This window comes from Pezoporus wallicus, unplaced genomic scaffold, assembly GCF_028554395.1.
Source record: "Pezoporus wallicus isolate ANWC-B61680 ecotype Strahan unplaced genomic scaffold, APGP_CSIRO_Pwel_v1 contig_8372, whole genome shotgun sequence".
NCBI lineage: Eukaryota > Metazoa > Chordata > Aves > Psittaciformes > Psittacidae > Pezoporus > Pezoporus wallicus.
Genome location: NW_026640907.1, coordinates 112,366 through 136,616, shown reverse-complemented (window position 1 = coordinate 136,616; position 24,251 = coordinate 112,366). Strand labels below are relative to the sequence as shown.

The 24,251-nt window shown below is 59.0% G+C and overlaps 1 protein-coding gene across 1 annotated transcript in view; it reads right to left on the bottom strand.

Annotated features, from left to right (window-relative positions):
* Positions 1 to 1,829: 1,829 nt before the first annotated feature.
* Positions 1,830 to 24,251, bottom strand: part of ARAP1 (ArfGAP with RhoGAP domain, ankyrin repeat and PH domain 1) — a 43,510-nt gene continuing 21,088 nt past the window's right edge. Inside the window, exons 13-32 of the mRNA XM_057421170.1 lie at positions 24,045 to 24,219; positions 21,305 to 21,439; positions 20,390 to 20,525; positions 15,814 to 15,916; positions 15,541 to 15,736; positions 15,107 to 15,152; positions 14,701 to 14,864; positions 13,742 to 13,954; positions 12,401 to 12,506; positions 12,039 to 12,186; positions 11,737 to 11,820; positions 11,536 to 11,604; positions 11,347 to 11,464; positions 9,028 to 9,141; positions 7,538 to 7,680; positions 7,203 to 7,285; positions 3,550 to 3,600; positions 3,195 to 3,258; positions 2,893 to 3,048; positions 1,830 to 1,871 (exon numbers count right to left, since the gene is read on the bottom strand). Coding sequence (XP_057277153.1) covers positions 1,854 to 1,871; positions 2,893 to 3,048; positions 3,195 to 3,258; positions 3,550 to 3,600; positions 7,203 to 7,285; positions 7,538 to 7,680; positions 9,028 to 9,141; positions 11,347 to 11,464; positions 11,536 to 11,604; positions 11,737 to 11,820; positions 12,039 to 12,186; positions 12,401 to 12,506; positions 13,742 to 13,954; positions 14,701 to 14,864; positions 15,107 to 15,152; positions 15,541 to 15,736; positions 15,814 to 15,916; positions 20,390 to 20,525; positions 21,305 to 21,439; positions 24,045 to 24,219 — 2,322 coding nt within the window. The 3' untranslated portion in view covers positions 1,830 to 1,853. The remainder of the gene's footprint in view (positions 1,872 to 2,892; positions 3,049 to 3,194; positions 3,259 to 3,549; positions 3,601 to 7,202; positions 7,286 to 7,537; positions 7,681 to 9,027; positions 9,142 to 11,346; positions 11,465 to 11,535; positions 11,605 to 11,736; positions 11,821 to 12,038; positions 12,187 to 12,400; positions 12,507 to 13,741; positions 13,955 to 14,700; positions 14,865 to 15,106; positions 15,153 to 15,540; positions 15,737 to 15,813; positions 15,917 to 20,389; positions 20,526 to 21,304; positions 21,440 to 24,044; positions 24,220 to 24,251) is intronic.

Genomic DNA, 24,251 nt, shown 5'->3' with positions numbered 1-24,251 from the left:
CCCCTGCACCCCAGCATCCCCACATCCCACACCCCTGAATCCTCACATCCCAGCATCCCTGCATCCCCGCATCCCTATATTCCTGCATCCCTGTATTCCTGCATCCCACATACCTGCACTCTGCTTCTCCACATCCCTGTGTCCCCATGTCCTATCATCCCTGAATCTCCACGTCCCAGCACCCCTGCATCCCACATCCCTGCATCCCGCATCCCCACATCCCTGCACCCTCGCATCCCTGCAACCCTGATTCCCAGCATCCCTGCAGCCATGGGTTTAGTGTGCATTTGGCATCACCCATCACCTCCCCAGCACCCAGCGGGTGCACCCAGGCCCATCCCGCTGCACCCACGTGCTCTCAGCTCCCGCCGTCCCCATCCCGGCCGCAGAGACCAGGACACGTCGTTTCCCAAAGACCTTTAATGCCATGGAGAGATTAGGACAGCGGCCGGATGCCCCCAGTCTGGGGGTACAGAGGCTCGCGATGCCCTGCCCATGGAGGGGACCCCGGCAATGGGGCACCCCCTCTCTAGGAGTGATGGGAACACCGTGATGGTGGTCCCAGGAGCTGGGAATGCATCCCATGGGAAGGATTGCCATGAATGGAGATTCAGGGATGATTCAAGGATTGCCTTGTTGTTTCCATGGAGGGGGACTTCAAATAAGAGGGAAGAAGAGGAAAAGCAGGACCCTGTGCCAGGGTGTCCGGCCGGGATCCGCTTCCCTCCCTGGAGCTTGGAGCAGAAGCTGAAAGCAGCTGAGATCTGGGGTCTGGTAGGCTGGTACTGCCTGGTCCCTATGGATGCTGGTCCACATAGATACCTGGTCCCATGGCTGCTGGTCCCATGGGTGCTCGTCCCCATGGATGCCTGGTCCCTGTGGATGCCTGCTCCTCAATGGGTGCCTGGTACTCATGGGTGCATGTTCCTCATGGGTGCACGGTCCCCATGGATGCTGGTCCCTGTGGATCCTCTTCCCCATGTGTGCCTGGTCTGCATGGATGCTGGTCCCTGTGGATGCTGGTCCCCATAAGTGCCTGGTCCTCATGGACGCCTGCTCCCCCATGGGTGCTTGATAGTCATGGATGTTGGTCCCCATGGATGCTGGTCCCCATGGACGCTGGTCCCCATGGATGCTGGTCCTCATGGATGCCTGGTCCCCCATGGGTGCCTGATCGTCATGGATGCTGGTCCCCATGGGTGCTGATCCCCAGGGTGCTGGCCCCCCAGATGCCTGGCCCCTAGGGATGTCTGGTCCCCATGGCTGCATGGTCCTGATGGATGCTGGTCCCTATGGATGCTGGTCCCCATGAGTGCCTCGTCCCCATGAGTGCCTGGTCCCCATGAGTGCCTGGTCCCCATGGATGCTGGTCCCTATGGATGCTGGTCCCTATGGATGCTGGTCCCCATGGATGCTGGTCCCTATGGATGCTGGTCCCCATGGATGCTGGTCCCCATGGATGCTGGTCCCTATATAGTCTCCATGGGTGCCTGGCCATGGCTCCCCAGACCTGCTCCACTGGTGGGTCAGTGGCCTCACAGCCAGTTCCCCTCCTGTGTGCCCATGGGTCAGGGTGTGGGGAGGTCAGAGGGTCCGGTGGAGGCTCCCCATGTGATGGGAGCCCAGCCTGCGCCAGGATGTGGGGCTGGAGCAGGTCCCTGAGGGCTGCCCCACGCGTGGACAAACCTGGAGCACAAGAGGAGAGCAAACGTCGGCACCTCCATCCCGGCCCTGCTGGGACCCACATGGGGGCACCGCATGTCCCCTGTCCCCGCGCGGGCTGGCGATGGGGTGGGCAGAGCCATCGTCCCCTGCAGCACTGGGGACACTCACCGTTGTCTCAGGCCTCCAGCTCAGACGTTGTGCAGGAGCTGGGGACAGAGCACACAGGTCAGTGCTCACCCTCCTCCTGCCCCGGCATCGCCAGGGGCTCCCATAGGAGCGCATCAGGGATGCAGGAGAACGCCCAGAGCAAGAGGACCCGCGCTCCCCGGCACATCAGCCTGTGCCCACCTCCCCGCCCCATGGCAGGGACACCCACAGTGTCCCATGGGAGCCCCACGGTGCTGGTCCCTTGCCCTGGAGGAGCCCAGAGGATGCTCCATGGCCCCCCTGGGTGCAGAGACCCCCCTGCCAGGGCTGTCCCTGGCACAGCACACGCGCACCTCAAAGCAGAGCCCATGGGGAAGCCCAGGAGGAGCATCCCCATCATCCCAGGTTATAAACCTGAGCCTGGGGGGGGGGTCCTGGGCCAGGGCTGCCCCATAGACCCGGTCCATGGCGATGGGTGTGCTGTAGGGGGGGGCTCTGGGGCGGTATTGCCGCTGCTCCCCACTCTTGGGTGATGCACAACCCATGGCAGGATCTCCCCATCACAGCCACGTCCTCAGGTTTATAACAGCAACGAGGGCCCAAGGGGCTGCCTTGGGCACGGTGGGAGCACAGAAGCTCTGTCCCACCACCACCCACAGCACCCATGGGTCCCGTGGCTGAGCAGGGCACCCACAGCACTGGCGTGGTGCGGGGATGCCCAGCACGGACAGACAGACGGGAGGACGAGGGGATGGGGCTGATTTGTGACCAGGACAGCGTTCCAGAGAAACCAACCCTGTTACAGGAAAAATCAGAGCTTGGCAGCATCCCCTTGCCTTGCATCACACGGTTTGGGTCCCTCCTGCACCCTGGACGCCACCCCAACGCCATTCAGAGCACCCAAAGCATCATCTCCCTCCCCTCTGGGGTGACCAGAGGCTGATGCTGGTGCATAAGGAAGGGGAACGGGGATGCTCCCCCGGTCCCTGGGTACCAGAACCCCCTCCTCGTGTGATGCAGAGGAGATGCAGCCCCACACAGAGGGGTCCCCCCCCGCCCCCAGCAGCCCCTGTCACTCACGGTGAGCGGGTCAGTAGCAAAAGCAGCCACACTGTTCCTCATCTCACTCTCATTGCCCCGCAGCGGGATGAGGGAGATGTTACCCAACCTGGAGTCCTGCTGCCACCGCGACGTCCTCACCTTGGAGCTCTCCGAGGGCCACAGGGCCCCCCCGTGCTGCGGACAGAGGGGACATGGGGTGGGCAATGGCTCTTTGGTCCTCAGGGAGCCCTCAGGGCCCCTTCCGCTGCCCTGGGATGCGGGGATTTAGGGATGCTGGGGTGCAGCAAGGGCGGCTCCGCGCTGAGCATCCTCCTGCATACCTGCACGTGGAGGAAGGTGGCGAACCACTCACGGAGATCAGCCTGGGTGTCACAGCACAGGTACCTGTGGGGACACAAAGGGGGGGCTGTGTCCAACCTGGCCTTGAGCACTGCCAGGGATGGGGCAGCCACAGCTTCTCTGGGCACCCTGTGCCAGCGCCTCAGCACCCTCCCAGGGAAGAGCTTCTGCCTGAGAGCTCAGCTCAGTCTCCCCTCGGGCAGGTCCAAGCCATTCCCCTTGGCCTGGCCCCGCTGCAGGGGGGTCCCCCCAGGCTGTGTCCGTGCTCAGCGCCAGCACCCGCAGTGTGGATCCCATGGGATGGGCTCTGCACCCCGTGTCCGTCCCCGCTCTCACCATTGCTGCTTCTCGTGCTTCTCGTTCTCATAGAAGACTGTGAAGCCCCAGCTGAAGGGAGAAGGAAACCATGAGCACACACACACACACACACACACACATACATGTACATGAGACGTGCACACGCGTGTACACGGCTTGCTGACATGGATGCACCCACCCATATGGACATGAGCAGCATTTACACATCCTGCTGACACGCAGGCACAGCCCACATACATGTGCACACACAATGCCCATGCGTTCATATGTACACACATGCACAGGCACATGCATCCACATGCGTATGCACAAGCATCATATGCACACATATGCACACACCCCCATACATGTACATTAACATATGCACACACCCCCATACATGTACATTAACATATGCACACACCCACATACATGTACATTAACATATGCACACACCCACACACATGTACATTAACATATTCACACACTCACACACATGTACATTAACACGTGCACACACCCACACACATGTACATTAACATATTCACACACTCACACACATGTACATTAACATATTCACACACTCACACACATGTACATTAACACGTGCACACACCCACACACATGTACATTAACATATTCACACACTCACACACATGTACATTAACATATGCACACACCCACATACATGTACACACACACACACGTTAACATACACACTTCACACACACACACACACATGTACATTAACATGTGCACACACCCACACACATGTACACACACACACACACACATGCACACACTCACACACATGTACATTAACATATGCACACACCCACACACATGTACATTAACACGTGCACACACACACACACATGTACATTAACACGTGCACACACACACACACATGTACATTAACACGTGCACACACTCACACACATGTACATTAACACGTGCACACACTCACACACATGTACATTAACAGGTGCACACACTCACACACATGTACATTAACATGTGCACACACCCACATACATGTACATTAACATATGCACACACTGTACATTAACACGTGCACACACTCACACACATGTACATTAACACGTGCACACACTCACACACATGTACATTAACACGTGCACACACTCACACACATGTACATTAACACGTGCACACACTCACATACATGTACATTAACATGTGCACACACCCACATACATGTACATTAACACGTGCACACACTCACACACATGTACATTAACATGTGCACACACCCACATACATGTACATTAACATATGCACACACCCACATACATGTACATTAAATATGCACACACTCACACACATGTACATTAACACGTGCACACACTCACACACATGTACATTAACATATGCACACACTCACACACATGTACATTAACATATTCACGTGCGAACACTCATGCACCCAGCGTGCTGACAGGGATGCACACACACATATGCACACCCAGCACACTCATGCACATACCTGCACACGCGTACAAGCACACACGTGCACATGGGGACAGGGACAGGGATGGGGACGGCGACAGGGATAGGGATTGGGATAAGGACAGGGACAGGGCAGGGACAGGGATGGGGACGGCGACAGGGATGGGGACGGGGCAGGGATGGGGATGGGGCAGGGATGGGGACAGGGCAGGGATGGGGACAGGGCAGGGATAAGAATGGGGCAGGGATGGGGATGGGGCAGGGATGGGGATGGGGCAGGGATGGGGACAGGGCAGGGATGGGGACAGGGCAGGGATGGGGACAGGGCAGGGATGAGAATGGGGCAGGGATGGGGATGGGGCAGGGATGGGGACTGGGCAGGGATGGGGACAGGGCAGGGATGAGAATGGGGCAGGGATGGGGACGGGGCAGGGATGGGGACAGGGCAGGGATGGGGACTGGGCAGGGATGGGGATGGGGCAGGGATGGGGACAGGGCAGGGATGAGAATGGGGCAGGGATGGGGATGGGGCAGGGATGGGGACTGGGCAGGGATGGGGACAGGGCAGGGATGAGAATGGGGCAGGGATGGGGATGGGGCAGGGATGGGGACTGGGCAGGGATGGGGATGGGGCAGGGATGGGGACAGGGCAGGGATGAGAATGGGGCAGGGATGGGGATGGGGCAGGGATGGGGACTGGGCAGGGATGGGGACGGGGCAGGGATGGGGACGGGGCAGGGATGGGGACAGGGCGGGGATGGGGACGGGGCAGGGATGGGGATGGGGCAGGGATGGGGATGGGGCAGGGATGGGGACGGGGCGGGGATGGGGATGGGGCAGGGATGGGGATGAAGCAGGGATGGGGACAGGGCAGGGATGAGGGCAGGGATGGGGACGGGGCAGGGATGGGGATGGGGCAGGGATGGGGATGGGGCAGGGATGGGGCGGGAACAAGGCAGGGATGGGGCCGGGACCCGGCTGCGCGGCGCTGCCTCTGGCCCGCAGCAGCGTCCCGCGGCTCTGCTCTGCCATCTGGTGGCCGGAGGCGCGCACAGCACCAGGCGCGTCCCCGCGGCACAACCGGCCCTGGCCCCAGCCCTGCCCCTGTGCCCAGCCCTGTCCCTGTCCCATATCCATCCCCATCCCCACCCCTGTCCCCATCACCGTCCCTGTCCCATATCCATCCCCAGCCCTGTCCCCATCACCATCCCTGTCCCATATCCATCCCCATCCCCATCCCTGTGCCCAGCCCTGTCCCTGTCCCATATCCATCCCCATCCCCACCCCTGTCCCCAGCCCTGTCCCTGTTCCATATCCATCTCCATCCCCACCCCTGTCCCCAGCCCTGTCCCTGTTCCATATCCATCTCCATCCCCACCCCTGTCCCCAGCCCTGTCCCTGTCCCATATCCATCCCCATCCCTGTCCCCAGCCCTGTCCCTGTCCCATATCCATCCCCACCCCTGTCCCCAGCCCTGTCCCTGTCCCATATCCATCCCCATCCCCACCCCTGTCCCCATCCCTGTCCCTGTCCCATATCCATCCCCATCCCCACCCCTGTCCCCAGCCCTGTCCCTGTCCCATATCCATCCCCATCCCCACCCCTGTCCCCATCACTGTCCCTGTCCCATACCCATCCCCATCCCCACCCCTGTCCCCAGCCCTGTCCCTGTCCCATATCCATCCCCATCCCCACCCCTGTCCCCATCACCGTCCCTGTCCCATATCCATCCCCATCCCCACCCCTGTCCCCATCACCATCCCTGTCCCATATCCATCCCCATCCCCACCCCTGTCCCCATCACCGTCCCTGTCCCATATCCATCCCCATCCCCACCCGTCCCCAGCCCTGTCCCTGTCCCATATCCATCCCCATCCCCACCCCTGTGCCCAACCCTGTCCCTGTCCCATATCCATCCCCATCCCCACCCCTGTCCCCATCACGGTCCCAGTCCCATATCCATCCCCATCCCCATCCCCACCCCTGTCCCCATCACGGTCCCTGTCCTACCCCAATCTCCATCCCGTTCTTATCTCCATCCCTGTCTCCATCCCTGTTTCAATCCCCACCCGCAGCCCAAGCCCTGCTCCTGACCTGTTCCCATCCCATCTTTACCTCCATCCCCATCTCCATTCACGTCTCAATCCCCATCCCAGTCCCAGTCCCTGTCCCATCCCCATCCCAGTCCCCACTCCGAAGGACACCCCGCCGCTGCTGCTCACCACGTTGGAGGCCGAAGCTTCTTCTTGATGCCCAGGTACACCCGCAGGTTCCTCACGGGCCATTCCTTCTCTGGCTTGTGGCTCTGCGGGAAGAGGCACCAGCACCACGCTGGGGACTGCCCGGCCCTGGTCCATGGCCCCACAGGGACACGGGATGGGCTCGGCGGCCTCGGCAGGAGGAGGAGCCACAGGGATGCGGGGACGAGTCTGGGCTTGCAGAGGATGAGGCTGGCACCAGGATGGAGCAGAGAGGGCAGAGATGGTGCCAGCACCGTGGGGACGGGGATGGGGATGGGAAGGGAAGGGAAGGGAAGGGAAGGGAAGGCAGGGCTCACCCTCACGTCCCTGTAGAGGTGCAGGCAGCGGTGGCTCAGGATGAAGTAGCGGTCGTGGAAGCCGGTGCTGAGCCCCAGCCCCAGCAGGTTCCTCTCCTCCCGGAACTTCATCATCCCGTGCTTGCAGTCGCCCCCTCTGCTGGCTGCAGGCACCCACTGAGCAATTCCAGCCCCCCCCGGGGCATGGGGTGCAGCCAGACCCGGCCCCAAGGGTGAGAGCAGGGGAGCCCCAGCACTGCTCCTGCCTGGCCCCCCGCCCCATCCCATCCGATCCCATTACTTCCCATCACTTATGCCATCCCAACCCATCTCACCCCCATCCCATCTCCTCCCTTGGCATCCCATCTCCTCCCTTGGCATCCCATCTCCACCACCCTCCCATCCCCATTCCCATCCCATCTCCATCCCCATCCCATCACCTTCCCATTACCTTCCTATCACCTACCCCATCCCCTCCCCATCCTATCCCCTTCCCATTACTTACCCCATCCCACCTCCCCTCGCATCCCCCTCTCCATCCCCATCCCATCCTCATTACCATCTCATCCCCATCACCATCCCATCTCATCCCATCCTTTTTCCCATGCACATCCCCATCCCATCACCTTCCCATTACTTTCCTATCACCTACCCCATCCCAGCCCCTTCCCATCGCTTACCCCATCCCACCTCCCCTTGCATCCCCATCTCCATCCCCATCCCATCCTCATTGCCATCTCATTGCCATCACCATCCCATCTCATCCCATCCTTTTTCCCATGCACATCCCCATCCCCATCCCATCACCTTCCCATTACTTTCCTATCACCTACCCCATCCCATCCCCATCCCACCCCCTTCCCATCGCTTACCCCATCCCACCTCCCCTTGCATCCCCATCTCCATCCCCATCCCATCCTCATTGCCATCTCATTGCCATCACCATCCCATCTCATCCCATCCTTTTTCCCATCCCCATTCCCATCCCTATCCCCATCCCACCCCTGTCCCCATTCCATCCCAACACATTCCATCTCCACCCCATCCCTATCCCACCTCCACCGCATCCCCATCCCATCACCATTCCATCCCACCCCCATCCCTATCCCACCTCCACCGCATCCCTCTCCCATCTCCATCCATCCCCATCCCTCTCCCATCTCCATCCATCCCCAATCCCATCCCATCCCCATCCCTATCCCATCTCCATCCATCCCCATCCCCAATGCCATCCCATCCCCATCCCTATCCCATCTCCATCCATCCCCATCCCCAATCCCACCCCATCCCCATCCCTATCCCATCTCCATCCATCCCCATCCCCAATCCCATCCCATCCCCATCCCTATCCCATCTCCATCCATCCCCATCCCCAATCCCATCCCATCCCCATCCCTATCCCATCTCCATCCATCCCCATCCCCAATCCCATCCCATCCCCATCCCCAATCCCATCCCATCCCATCCCATGCCACCCCCTCCGTGCAGCACCGCGGCTCGCCGGCTCTCACCCAGGTAGATGAGCATGTTCTCCATGGCCATCTGCTTCTTCACCACCAGGTAGCTCTCGGTGCCCAGGCAGTGCAGGATGGGCAGGACCTTCTCTGAGTAGTGCAGGGGCCGCTCTGCCAGGCAGGGACAGGCAGGGACGGGCAGGGGTCAGGCACCATCCCCAGGGGGGCCACACGTGGGTCCCAAGCTCCTGCCTGCCCTCACTGGGTTCATTTCATGCTGCTGCCTGATTGTGCCCTGGGGAGGTGACTTCTGGTCCATGGTGGGACCACACTTCCCATAGGGACGTGCATGAGCACGGTGGGACGGGCACCACAGGGTGTGCAGAGGGAGCCTGGGCTTGGCAAGGACCACAGCATCCCATGTTGGCTTTCGGTGGTGGGCTCAGCATCCTGCCTGGATGAGCCACCAGGACCTGGGCCTCATCCTGCTCATGCCGAGCTCTTGCTGCTGCCCATGGGCACCCTGGGGTGAGGAACCCAGCACCCCCTCCGAGCTTCACTGGTGTTTAACCCCTAAAGGTGTCCTGTGAGCCCTGGTCCCAGCCACCCTCCCATCTGCATCATGGATGCGGTGAGCAAACTGCAGCCGCCCTCCCCGGAGGGCATGGACCTGTCCCAGCACTGCCTCATGGTGCTGCTCCCATGGGAAACCTTTCATCCCCATCCCCATCTCCATCCCCATCCATGTCTTCAAGCCCATCTCCATCCCAATCCCCATCCATGTCTTCAAGCCCATCTCCATCCCAATCCCCATCCATGTCTTCAAGCCCATCTCCATCCCAATCCCCATCCATGTCTTCAAGCCCATCCCCATCTCCATCCCCATCCATGTCTTCAAGCCCATCTCCATCCCAATCCCCATCCATGTCTTCAAGCCCATCTCCATCCCAATTTCCATCTCCATTTCCATCTCCATTCCTATCTTCAACCTCATCTTCATCTCCATGTCCATCCCCACCTCCATCTCATCTCCATCACTATCTTCAACCCCATTTCCATCTCCATCTCACCTCTATCCCCAAATCCATTTCCATGTCCATCCCCATCCCTATCTCCAACCTCATCTGCAACTTATCCCTATCTCCATTTCCATTTACATCCCCATCCCTATCTTAACCCCACCTTCATCCCCATCCCCACCTCCATCCCATCTCCATCCACATAGCCACCTCCACCTCTATCTCATCTCCATCTTCAACCTCGTCTCCATCTCATCTCTATCCCCAAATCCATTTCCATGTCCATCCCCATCCCTACCTCCAACCTCATCTGCAGCTCATCCCTATCTCCATTTCCATTTCCATTTCCATCCCCATCCCTATCTTAACCCCATCTTCGTCCCCATCCCCACCTCCATCCCATCTCCATCTCCGTCCTCATCCCTATCTTCATCCCCATCCCCACCTCCATCCCATCTCCATCTCCGTCCTCATCCCTATCTTCGTCCCCATCCCCACCTCCATCCCATCTCTGTCCTCATCCCTATCTTCGTCCCCATCCCCACCTCCATCCCATCTCCATCTCTGTCCTCATCCCTATCTTCGTCCCCATCCCCACCTCCATCCCATCTCCATCTCTGTCCTCATCCCTATCTTCATCCCCATCCCCACCTCCATCCCATCTCCATCTCTGTCCTCATCCCTATCTTCATCCCCATCCCCACCTCCATCCCATCTCCATCTCTGTCCTCATCCCTATCTTCATCCCCATCCCCACCTCCATCCCATCTCCATCTCTGTCCTCATCCCTATCTTCATCCCCATCCCCACCTCCATCCCATCTCCATCTCTGTCCTCATCCCTATCTTCGTCCCCATCCCCACCTCCATCCCATCTCCATCTCCGTCCTCATCCCTATCTTCGTCCCCATCCCCACCTCCATCCCATCTCCATCTCCGTCCTCATCCCTATCTTCGTCCCCATCCCCACCTCCATCCCATCTCCATCTCCGTCCTCATCCCTATCTTCATCCCCATCCCCACCTCCATCCCATCTCCATCTCCATCTCCATCCTCATCCCTATCTTCGTCCCCATCCCCACCTCCATCCCATCTCCATCTCCGTCCTCATCCCTATCTTCATCCCCATCCCCACCTCCATCCCATCTCCATCTCCATCCTCATCCCTATCTTCGTCCCCATCCCCACCTCCATCCCATCTCCATCTCCATCCTCATCCCTATCTTCGTCCCCATCCCCACCTCCATCCGATCTCCATCTCCATCCTCATCCCTATCTTCAACCCCATCCCCATCTCCATCCCCACCTCCATTCCCATCCCCATCCCTGTCCCCATCCTCAATCCGCCCCCCACCAACCTGCCTCCTCCCTCTCATTCACTTCGTAGCAGCTCCAATAGTCCTTCTCCTTCATGACCACCTTCCTCCTGTGCAGGATCTCGAAGGTGAGCTCCTCGGCGGTCATGGTGGCTGGGATCTGCGAGGAGGGGACAGGTCTGCACGTGCCCGGGGCCGTTCCCTGTCCCTGTCCCCTGTGCCACCGCTCACCTTCACATGCTGCTCAGCCTCCGTCTTCTTCTCCTCCAGGTACACGGTGCAGATGAAGTCCCCGGCTTGCTGCGGGACAAGGGGAAAGCACCTCAACCCGCAGCTCCCATGGGCAGGATGAATCCCACCGCCCGGCACCTCCAGGAGATGCTGGAGCGGGCCCCCCGTGTGAAGAGTACCCCACGGCAGGTCCCCACGGACCTGGGTCCCGCTGGATGCTGCCTCCCGCATCTTCATGATGGCCGTGATCTCATCCTGCTGCTTCTTCATCTCTTGGTCATTGACCTGCAAGGATGAGGAGCCCTCAGGGCTGCCCAGGCCATGCTTGAGTCCCACTGCAGCACCAGATGCTGGCTCCCAGTGGAATCTGCTCCCCTGCCCAGCAGCTCCATGCCTGGGGGTCCCCGGGGTCTGCAGGGCCATGGACCCTTTCCCCTCATCTCCAAAGCAGACAGAGGAGATTCCCCCTCCCCATCCTGACCCAAGGCGGGGGCTGAACCTACATTGAAGATCTTCACGTAGTGGCTGATGAGGTCCTCCACCACCCGTCCTGCCTTGTAGTCCTTCCCATCCATCTGGAAGAGCGTGGGCCCGAAGACGATGGCCAGGTTGTGCGTGTTCATCTGGTTCTCCCCGGAGAACCGCTGCACCCTGTGGGGAGCCCCATTGAGACCCCAGCCCCAAACCCCCACAGGATCCCTCCTTCAGCCTTGCCAAGGGGAACGCTCCCAACGCCCGGATGGGATGCTTGGCTTTGGGCCACCCCCAGATCCCTTTCCTTTCCTGGTCTGGGATGTGAGCCAAGGGATGAGGGTGCCACGGAGGAGGGGGTGATGCTCCATAGGGGCTGGTACCGGCGCCGTACCGGAATAGGTGGTTGATGAGCGCCTTCAGCGTGGCCCGGTTCACCGTGGGCAGCGTGCCCAGGAGCCGCCGGTACTCGGTGATCTTCACCTCCTCGTCCTCCAGCGCTGGCAGGGGATGAGCAGTGAAGGGGGGAAGGAGAGATCAGGATTCATGGCCCCAACATTCACCCTCCACATCCCACCTCAGAGCCTCCACTGTGGGGATGGAGCATCCCAGCAGCCGATCATCCCAGCTCCATGGGCCAGAGCACCCCAGGGCTGGAGCATCCCAGCTGCATGGGTCCAGAGCATCCCAGCATCATGATCCTGGAGCATCCCAGGGCTGGAGCATCCCAGCTCCATAGGTCCAGAGCATCCCAGCATCATGATCCTGGAGCATCCCAGGGCTGGAGCATCCCAGCTCCACAGGTTCAGAGCATCCCAGCATCATGATCCCAGATCATCCCAGACCCACAGGGCCAGAGCACCCCAGGATCATGACGCTGGAGCACCCCAGACCCACAGGGTCAGAGTACCCCAGGGCAGGAGCATCCCAGCTCCATAGGTTCAGAGCATCCCAGCATCATGATCCTGGAGCATCCCAGGGCTGGAGCATCCCAGCTCCACAGGTTCAGAGCATCCCAGCATCATGATCCCAGAGCATCCCAGACCCACAGGGCCAGAGCACCCCAGGATCATGATGCTGGAGCACCCCAGACCCACAGGGTCAGAGTACCCCAGGGCAGGAGCATCCCAGCTCCATAGGTTCAGAGCATCCCAGCATCATGATCCTGGAGCATGCCAGGGCTGGAGCATCCCAGCTGCATGGGTCCAGAGCATCCCAGCATCATAATGCTAGAGCATCCCAGATCCACAGGGCCAAAGTACCCCAGGGCTGGAGAATCCCAGCTCCATGGGGCTGGAGCATCGCAGGGCTGGAGCATCCTAAGGCCATAACATCCCAGCTTCCCAGAGCTGAAGCATCCCAGTCTCATGGGGCTGGATTATCCCAGCTTCACAGGGTAGAAGCATCCCAGCCTCATGTGGTTGGAGCATCCCATCTCCATGGGGCTGGAGCATCCCAGCTCCACAGCACTGTGCCTCATGGCTGTTTGCCACTGGGTCCATCCATCCCCAGTACCCATGGGCCGGATCCCGCAGCCCAGGGCAGGGGGGTCTGGTTCATTGCCCCATCTCCTCCCCATCCAAGCTGCAGGGGGTCACCCTCCAGTCCCCACCCACCCCATTTCCAACGTGTGCGTTGGGTGCCTGCCCCAACCGTGGAGGAGAGGATGCAGGATGCTGCAGCGGAACAGCCACCCTGACCTGGCCCCACAGCACCCGCAGCCCCCAGTGCTCACCAGTGGCCCGCATCCAGTCCTGGCCCCAGCGCCTGGTGAAGAGCCCGTCCCCCAGGTCCCTGAAGAACCTCTTGAGGGTGTTGGCCACGTCATCCACGTGGTGCTCGCCCTCCTTGAGGCGCACGCTGCGGGCATCCCTGCGCAGCATCTCCAGCAGGCTCGTGGTCTTGGAGTTCTGCCCGCTCTTGCGGTAGATGCCTTCGGATGTCAACCCTGGGGTAGAGCCGGTGGGGTGAGACCTGCTCCCTAGGGAACAGGGGCCCTTCCTGGCTGCTGCAGGATGGAGGAGCCAAAGCCCTGCTCCATCTGGAGCCTTCTTGTAACGCTCAAAGAGGGAGGGAAACGTGTGTTATCTGCTGGAGGATCTGTTCAGTGGGGAGAAGAGAAGGCTCAGGGGGGACCTGATGGCTGCCTACAAGTGCCTGAGAGGAGGACGGAGCCAGGAGGGGCTGGGCTCTGCTCCCAAGGAACAAGGGATGGGACAAGAGGAACCGGCCTCAAGCTGCACCAGGGCAGGTTTAGATGGAGCTGAGGAACAATTCCTGCCCCAGAGGGTGCTCAGGCATTGGAACAGGCTGCCCAGGGCAGGGCTGCAGGCACCGGCCCTCCAAGGGTTCACACCCCATGGAGACGAGGCCTCAGTGCCATGGGGCAATGGTGGCCATGAGGTAATGGTTGCACTGGATGGTCCTAAAGCTCCTTCCCAACCCAGCTGACTCTGTGGTGTCTATGAGGTGAGCCGGTGATGCAGGTGCCTACCACACTGGGTGATGCAGGTGCATACTGCACTGGGTGATGCAGGTGCCTACCACACTGGGTGATGCAGGTGCATACCGCACTGGGTGATGCAGGTGCCTACCACACTGGGTGATGCAGGTGCATACCGCACTGGGTGATGCAGGTGCCTACCGCATTGGGTGATGCAGGCGCGTACCGCACTAGGTGACGCAGGCACGTACCGCACTGGGTGATGTAGTCGATGCAGCGATCCACCAGCAGTGGGACATCGGACTCGGTGAGCTGCTGCTCTGACAACGTGTCCCCGGAGCTGCCCGCAGCCTTCTGGATGGCCTGGACCCATCCCAGGAAATCCAGCTTCCTCTCCCCTTGGATGTACAGCGTCCTGTCGGGAAGCCTGGCCTCAGCGTGGGACCCAATGCGCCACCAAACCCCACTGCGTGCATGGACCCCCTCCCAGGGAGGCTGGAATCAGGGGCATGGGGATGGTCCTGTTGGTCCTGTCCCTCTTTTGGGGGTCCTCAGCTGCTGCAGAGAGGGCAAAGACTTCCCAAAACGAGGAATAACTTGGGAAGGGTTGGGATATTTTACTGGGATCATCCAACCCTCCCCATCCTTTGCTCCTACCTCCGCCTCTCCACCAGCACCAGCACCTCGTTGTCCCCCTGGATGGCTGGAAGGGAAGGCGAAGAGAACATCACCCATGGGAATGCAGGGTCCCCCGGTCCCCCTCCAGCCCAAATGGGATGAGGAGCAGCTCTCCAGGGACTGGGAAGAGCTCAGAAGGAGCCTGCATCCCGTCAGAGCATCATTCCCAACCTCCCACCAACAGCCGGCTGCCACCCATGAGGGTCTGGGGCTCCCCCCTTGTCCCCACGCTCCCTCCCAGCCCATATGGGATGAGAAGCAGCTTTGCAGGGATGGGGAAGAGCTCAGCACAAGGAGCCTGTGCTCCACCAAAGCATCACCCCCAGTGTCCCCACGAGGATGTGGGGCTCCCCCCTTGTCCCCACGCTCCCATAGCGGAAACGGGGAGCCCGCAGTGGGGCCAGGGCACACACAGAGCTCCTGCAGCTTGCGGAGCTGGAGGGGCTCCTGCCGCTCGCTGTCCTGGAAGCGGCCGTGGAGCGTGGATCCCACCAGGGCGAACCAGCCCTCCTTGGCGCGCTCCAGGTTGAGGCCCCCCTTGTAGTGCAGGCGGCCGACGCGCTCGAAGTCCAGCGCCAGGAGCTCCTCGGCACAGGGATGGACGAAGGACTGGGATAAAGAGGAGCCCATCAGCGCCGGGGCAGCTCCCAGCTCCATCCGGCTGCCCCCAGCCCATCCCGTCCTACCTTGGCAATGGACTTGAGCCATTCCCGAGCGGAGCCGGGGTTCTCCAGCCCGAAGAGGTAGAGCCTCTCCGACTCCGTGTACACCTCAAAGGTGTTCTCGATGCTGCGGGAAGGGAGGGATGGGGAGCGTGGGCACCCGTGGGTGGTGGGAGGGTGCTGGGTGGGTGCGAGCAGCCCGTTTGCATGGGTACCCGGGGATACAGGGCGCTATTGGGATCCCCCCACCGCGGCCATGGGCTCTCCAGCATCCCTGTGAACGCTCCACTGGGGAGCAGAGCACGCGAAGGGGCTACAAAGGGGTTGCAAAGGGGTTACAAAGGGGTTGCAAAGGGGTTGCAAAGGGGTTGCAAAGGGGTTGCAAAGGGGTTACAAAGGGGTTGCAAAGGGGTTGCAAAGGGGTTACAAAGGGGTTGCAAAGGGGTTGCAAAGGGTTGCAAAGGGGTTACAAAGGGTTGCAAAGGGGTTGCAAAGGGGTTGCAAAGGGGTTACAAAGGGGTTACAAAGGGGTTACAAAGGGGTTGCAAAGGGGTTGCAAAGGGGTTATAAAGGGGTTGCAAAGGGGTTGCAAAGGGGTTACAAAGGGGTTGCAAAGGGGTTGCAAAGGGGTTACAAAGGGGTTACAAAGGGGTTACAAAGGGGTTACAAAGGGGTTGCAAAGGGGTTGCAAAGGGGTTACAAAGGGGTTACAAAGGGGTTGCAAAGGGGTCACAAAGGGGTTGCAAAGGGGTCACAAAGGGGTTGCAAAGGGGTTGAAAAGGGGTTACAAAGGGGTTGCAAAGGGGCTACAAAGGGGTTACAAAGGGGTTGCAAAAGGGTTGCAAAAGGGTTGCAAAGGGGTTACAAAGGGGTTACAAAGGGGTCGCAAAGGGGTCACAAAGGGGTTACAAAGGGGTTGCAAAGGGGTTACAAAGGGGTTACAAAGGAATTGCAAAGGGGTTATAAAGGGGTTGCAAAGGAGTTGCAAAGGGGTTATAAAGGGGTTACAAAGGGGTTGAAAAGGGGTTGCAAAGGGATTGCAAAGGGGTTACAAAGGGCTTGCAAAGGGGTCGCAAAGGGGTCACAAAGGGGTCACAAAGGGGTCACAAAGGGGTTACAAAGGGGTCGCAAAGGGGTTACAAAGGGGTTACAAAGGGGGTACAAATGGGTTGCAAAGGGGTTACAAAGGGGTTGCAAAGGGGTTGCAAAGGGGTTACAAAGGGGTTGCAAAGGGGTTGCAAAGGGGTTACAAAGGGGTTGCAAAGGGGTTGCAAAGGGGTTACAAAGGGGTTGCAAAGGGGTTACAAAGGGGTTGCAAAGGGGTTACAAAGGGGTTACAAAGGGGTTGCAAAGGGGTTGCAAAGGGGTTATAAAGGGGTTGCAAAGGGGTTGCAAAGGGGTTACAAAGGGGTTGCAAAGGGGTTGCAAAGGGGTTACAAAGGGGTTACAAAGGGGTTACAAAGGGGTTACAAAGGGGTTACAAAGGGGTTGCAAAGGGGTTACAAAGGGATTATAAAGGGGTTGCAAAGGGGTTACAAAGGGGTTACAAAGGGGTTGCAAAGGGGTCACAAAGGGGTTGCAAAGGGGTCACAAAGGGGTTGCAAAGGGGTTGAAAAGGGGTTACAAAGGGGTTGCAAAGGGGCTACAAAGGGGTTACAAAGGGGTTGCAAAAGGGTTGCAAAAGGGTTGCAAAGGGGTTACAAAGTGGTTACAAAGGGGTCGCAAAGGGGTCACAAAGGGGTTACAAAGGGGTTACAAAGGGGTTACAAAGGGGTTACAAAGGAATTGCAAAGGGGTTATAAAGGGGTTGCAAAGGGGTTACAAAGGGGTTACAAAGGGGTTGCAAAGGGGTTACAAAGGGATTATAAAGGGGTTGCAAAGGGGTTACAAAGGGGTTGCAAAGGGGTCACAAAGGGGTTGCAAAGGGGTCACAAAGGGGTTGCAAAGGGGTTGAAAAGGGGTTACAAAGGGGTTGCAAAGGGGTTACAAAGGGGTTACAAAGGGGTTACAAAGGGGTTAAAGGGTTGCAAAGGGGTTACAAAGTGGTTACAAAGGGGTCGCAAAGGGGTCACAAAGGGGTGCAAAGGGGTTACAAAGGGGTTACAAAGGGGTTGCAAAGGGGTTGCAAAGGGGTTTGCAAAGGGGTTGAAAGGGGTTGCAAAGGGGTTGAAAAGGGGTTACAAAGGGGTTGCAAAAGGGTTGCAAAAGGGTTGCAAAGGGGTTACAAAGGGGTCGCAAAGGGGTCACAAAGGGGTTACAAAGGGGTTGCAAAGGGGTTACAAAGGGGTTACAAAGGAATTGCAAAGGGGTTATAAAGGGGTTGCAAAGGAGTTGCAAAGGGGTTATAAAGGGGTTACAAAGGGGTTGAAAAGGGGTTGCAAAGGGATTGCAAAGGGGTTACAAAGGGCTTGCAAAGGGGTCGCAAAGGGGTCACAAAGGGGTCACAAAGGGGTTACAAAGGGGTCGCAAAGGGGTTACAAAGGGGTTACAAAGGGGGTACAAATGGGTTGCAAAGGGGTTACAAAGGGGTTGCAAAGGGGTTGCAAAGGGGTTACAAAGGGGTTGCAAAGGGGTTGCAAAGGGGTTACAAAGGGGTTACCGAGTGGTTGTAAAGGGGTTACAAGGGGACTACAAAGGGGTTACAAAAGCATTGCAAAGTGATTGCAAAAAGGCTGCAAAGGAGTTACAAGGGGGTTGCAAAGGGACTATAAAGCAGATTACAAACAGGTTACAAAGGGGCTGCAAAGTCATTACAATTGGGTTACAAAGGGGCTATAAAGCAGCTACAAAGAGGTGGCAAAGGGATTGCAAAGGGGCTGCAGGGGGCTTGCAAAGGGGTTCCAAAGGAGTTACTAACTGTTTACAGAGCGATTGCAAATGGGTTACAAAGGGTTTGCACAGGGGTTACAGAGGGGCTGCACAAGGGTTATAAAGGGGCTGCACAAGGGTTACAAAGGGGCTGCACAGGGGTTGAAGAGGTACAAAGGGTTTGCACAAGGGTTACAAAGGGGCTGCACAAGGGTTACAAAGGGGCTGCACACGGGTTACAAAGGGGCTGCACAAGGGTTACAAAGGGGCTGCACACAGGTTACAAAGGGGCTGCACAGGGGTTTAAGACGTACAAAGGGATTACAAAGGGGCTGCACAGGGGTTACAAAGCAGCTGCAAAGGGGTTGAAGAGGTACTAAGGGGTTACAAAGGGGCTGCACAGGGGCTACAAAGGGTCTGCAAAAGGCTTATAAAGGGGCTGCAAAGAGTTGAATGGTACAAAGGGTTACAAAGAGGCTGCACAAGGGTTATAAAGGGGATGCAAAGGGGTTCCAAAGCAGTTACTAAGTGGTTACAAAGGGGCTGCAACGAGTTGAATGGTACAAAGGGGTTACAAAGGGGCTGCAACGGGGTTGAAGAGGTACCAAGGGGTTACAAAGGGGCTGCAAAGGGGTTAAAGAGGTACAAAGGGGTTACAAAGGGTCTGCACAGGTGTTACAAAGGGGCTGCAAAGGGGTTGAAGAGGTACAAAGGGGTTACAAAGGGGCTGCACAGGGGCTACAAAGGGTCTGCAAAAGGGTTATAAAGGGGCTGCAGAGAGTTGAACGGTACAAAGGGGTTGCACAAGGGTCACAAAGGGTCTGCAAAGGGGGTTGCACAAGGGTTATAAAGGGGCTGCAAAGGGGTTCCAAAGCAGTTACTAAGTGGTTACAAAGGGTCCCATCGGGGTTACAAAGGGGCTGCAACGAGTTGAATGGTACAAAGGGGTTACAAAGGGTCCCATGGGGGTTACAAAGGGGCTGCAAATGGGTTGAAGAGGTACAAAGGGGTTACAAAGGGTCTGCACAGGGGTTACAAAGGGGCTGCAAAGGGGTTGAAGAGGTACTAAGGTGTTACAAAGGGGCTGCACAGGGGCTATAAAGGGTCTGCAAAAGGGTTATAAAGGGGCTGCAGAGAGTTGAATGGTACAAAGGGGTTACAAAGGGGTTGCACAAGGGTCACAAAGGGTCTGCAAAGGGGCTCCAAAGCAGTTACTAAGTGGTTACAAAGGGTTTGCAAAGGGGTTACAAAGGGGCTGCAATGAGTTGAATGGTACAAAGGGGCTACAAAGGGTCCCATGGGGGTTATAAAGGGGCTGCAAAGGGGTTCCAAAGCAGTTACTAAGTGCTTACAAAGGTTCCCATCGGGGTTACAAAGGGGCTGCAACGAGCTGAATGGTACAAAGGGGTTACAAAGGGTCCCATGGGGGTTATAAAGGGGCTGCAAAGGGGTTCCAAAGCAGTTACTAAGTGCTTACAAAGGTTCCCATCGGGGTTACAAAGGGGCTGCAACGAGTTGAATGGTACAAAGGGGTTACAAAGGGTCCCATGGGGGTTATAAAGGGGCTGCAAAGGGGTTCCAAAGCAGTTACTAAGTGCTTACAAAGGTTCCCATCGGGGTTACAAAGGGGCTGCAACGAGTTGAATGGTACAAAGGGGTTACAAAGGGTCCCATGGGGGTTACAAAGGGGCTGCAAAGGGGTTGAAGAGGCACAAATGGGTTCCAAGGGGTCCCACGGGGGTTGTGAAGGCTCTGGGGGTGCCGTTTGTGTGCCCACGGGGGCTGCTCCTACCCGTGCGTGTGGGGCGCGTTGTGCACCAGGCACACCATCTCCTGGGCCCGGAGCTCGCCGTTGGGCGCTGCGCTGCGCTCGCTCTCGTAGTAGCTGAGGAGCCCGTCCTGCAGCGTGCACCAGCGCCGGCTGAACTCTACAACCGGGTGCAAAGGGCTCGCAAAGGGCTTGCAATGGGCTTGCAAAGGGCTTGCAATGGGCTCGCAATGGGCTCGCAATGGGCTCGCAATGGGCTTGCAATGGGCTTGCAATGGGCTTGCAAAGGGCTTGCAATGGGCTTGCAATGGGCTTGCAATGGGCTTACAATGGGTTTACATGGGGCTTGCAATGGGCTTGCAATGGGCTTACAATGCACTTGCAATGGACTTGCAAATGGCTTGCAATGCGCTTGCAATGGGCCTACAAAGGGCTTACACAGGGCTTGCAATGGGCCTACAAAGGGCTTCCAATGGGCTTGCAAATGGCTTGCAAAGGGTTTGCAATGGGCTTGCAATTGACTTGCAAAGGGCTTGCAATGGGCTTACACAGGGCTTGCAATGGGCTTGAAAAGGGCTTGCAAAGGGCTTGCAATGGGCTTGCAAAGGGCTTGCAATGGGCTTGCAATGGGTTTGCAATGGGCTTGCAAAGGGCTTGCAATGGGCTTGCAATGGGCTTACAATGCACTTGCAATGGGCTTGCAATGGGTTTGCAATGGGCTTGCAAAGGGCTTGCAATGGGCTTGCAATGGGCTTACAATGCACTTGCAATGGACTTGCAAATGGCTTGCAATGCGCTTGCAATGGGCCTACAAAGGGCTTACGCAGGGCTTGCAATGGGCCTGCAATGGGCTTGCAAAGGGCTTGCAATGGGCTTTCAACGGGGCTGCTTTCCCCATCCCCAGCACAGACACACACACACACACCCCCCCCCCGGTACCTTCCAGCCCCTTGCGCTCGGCGATGGGCTTGGCCATGGACGGGGTCTTGTAGAGGAAGCCATGGTGGGTGACAGAGGGCAGCGGAACCGAGTAGGGCCTCTCCTCGCTGCCCCCCACCTCCAGGCGTGGGGGCTCTGTGAAGGGGGGCAGAGCTCGTCATGGGGGGCTGGAGCCCCCCGAAAACCCACCCCCAACTCAACCGGGGCTCCCCAGCCCAGCCCAAGAAGCAGGAACACGACAGCATCCCATGGCCGCACCAGCGTGGCATGGTTGGGGTGCAAGGAGCAGCTCCAGCCCCCCTGGCTCAAGTCAGTGGGGATCAGGGCATCCCACATCCCACATCCCTGAGCTGGGACGGGGATGCTGTGGGAAGGTGGGAACTGGGTTTTCCCCCTGGTGAGGTTCCTCCTGGGCTGTCCCAGCTCCTTGTGGATCCATAGGAGCGGAGCATCGCAGTCCCGCAGTGCCTCAGTTTCCCCTCTTTGCCTTCCAACAAGAGGCATTCCCCAAGTTCCTCCAGGAACCGGGATGCAGGGACACCCCTAAAGCACCCCCAGGTCAGAGCATGGGGCTCCCTGGAGCTCCCGGGACGGGGAAAAGGGGGAGAATCCCGCTCCGTGATCCCAGCCCTGCTCCACACAGAGCTCATCGGCCCCAGGAATTCCAGAGCCAGGATGAGCTCAGGGGATCGGTTTTCTCCGGCTCTTCCAGACCCATTTTGTGCTGACACATCCGGAATGCAGGGCAGGGCCAGCCCCAATCCTGGGTGAATTCCAGCTCCTGCGGGCCAGGCTTGGCCGCCGAGGCGGGGAAGGGAGGTGATGGCTGGGGCAGGCGGGAACACCTCCATCCCGGCGGCTGGAATGCTCCCGGGGTGGAAGTTCACCCTGTGTCAGGGTGCGGATGGGTCCCATGGGAGCCACAGTGGGTGGAATGGGTGGGAAGGTTTAGGGAATGCTGGAGGTGGGGGACAGAGGAATGTCCCCTGGGCTACCCAGGATGGTGCCTTGTCCTTCCCTGCATCCCATACAGGGTTTTGCACTGGTATCCCTGGCTGGGCTGGATCATGGGGGTGCTCCCCAAAGCCCTTTCTCCCTCTCCTGGGATGCACAGAGCAGCTGGATATCCCCACGCTGGGAAACTGCTGGGTAGGATAAAGCGCTGGGACCACACTCCTGTATCCCCAGGGATGCACCGACAGCGTTCCAGAGCCCTGCACCCATCAGGAAGCCCCAGCAGGGTTCCAGAGCCCTGTATCCCCAGGACACCCCAGCAGGGTTCCAGAGCCCTGTATCCCCCAGGATACCCCAGCAGGGTTCCAGAGCCCTGTATCCCCCAGGACACCCCAGCAGGTTTCCAGAGCCCTGTATCCCCCAGGATACCCCAGCAGGGCTCCAGAGCCCTGTATCCCCAGGATACCCCAGCAGGTTTCCAGAGCCCTGTATCCCCAGGATACCCCAGCAGGGTTCCAGAGCCCTGTATCCCCAGGATACCCCAGCAGGGTTCCAGAGCCCTGTATCCCCCAGGATACCCCAGCAGGGTTCCAGAGCCCTGTATCCCCAGGACACCCCAGCAGGTTTCCAGAGCCCTGTATCCCCAGGACACCCCAGCAGGTTTCCAGAGCCCTGTATCCCCAGGACACCCCAGCAGGTTTCCAGAGCCCTGTATCCCCAGGATACCCCAGCAGGTTTCCAGAGCCCTGTATCCCCCAGGATACCCCAGCAGGGTTCCAGAGCCCTGTATCCCCAGGACACCCCAGCAGGGTTCCAGAGCCCTGTATCCCCAGGATACCCCAGCAGGTTTCCAGAGCCCTGTATCCCCAGGACACCCCAGCAGGGTTCCAGAGCCCTGTATCCCCAGGACACCCCAGCAGGGTTCCAGAGCCCTGCACCAGGAAGCCCCAGCAGCAGGTTTCCAGAGCCCTGTATCCCCAGGACACCCCAGCAGGTTTCCAGAGCCCTGTATCCCCAGGACAGCAGGTTTCCACCCTGTATCCCCAGGATACCCCAGCAGGTTTCCAGAGCCCTGTATCCCCCAGGATACCCCAGCAGGGTTCCAGAGCCCTGTATCCCCAGGAGAGCCCTGTATCCCCAGGACACCCCAGCAGGTTTCCAGAGCCCTGTATCCCCAGGACACCCCAGCAGGGTTCCAGAGCCCTGTATCCCCAGGACACCCCAGCAGGGTTCCAGAGCCCTGTATCCCCAGGACACCCCAGCAGGGTTCCAGAGCCCTGTATCCCCAGGATACCCCAGCAGGGTTCCAGAGCCCTGTATCCCCAGGACACCCCAGCAGGGTTCCAGAGCCCTGTATCCCCAGGACACCCCAGCAGGTTTCCAGAGCCCCCCCAGGATACAGCAGGTTCCAGAGCCCTGTATCCCCAGGACACCCCAGCAGGGTTCCAGAGCCCTGTATCCCCAGGACACCCCAGCAGGGTTCCAGAGCCCTGCACCCATCAGGAAGCCCCAGCAGGTTTCCAGAGCCCTGCATCCATCAGGAAGCCCCAGCAGGGTTCCAGAGCCCTGTATCCCCAGGACACCCCAGCAGGGTTCCAGAGCCCTGTATCCCCAGGATACCCCAGCAGGGTTCCAGAGCCCTGTATCCCCCAGGATACCCCAGCAGGGTTCCAGAGCCCTGTATCCCCCAGGATACCCCAGCATGGCTCCGGAGCCCTGCATCCCCCGGGCTACCCCTGCCGCATTCCCGGTGGATGCCCCCAGCCCCCGGGCTCAGCCCCTTTACCTGAGGACCTGTTGTGGAGCAGGAATTCCATCTGCAGGCGCTGCCCGCTCCTCTGGGCCAGGGCGAGGGGCGTGGGGCACTGGGGGTCCCCGGTGGGGCAGGACGCGGCGGCCCCACAGAACAGCAGCGCCTGCGTCTCCGCCAGGTCCGCGGTGGTGACGGCCGCGCACAGCGCCTGGGGAGCACCGGGAACACCGGGATCGGCCC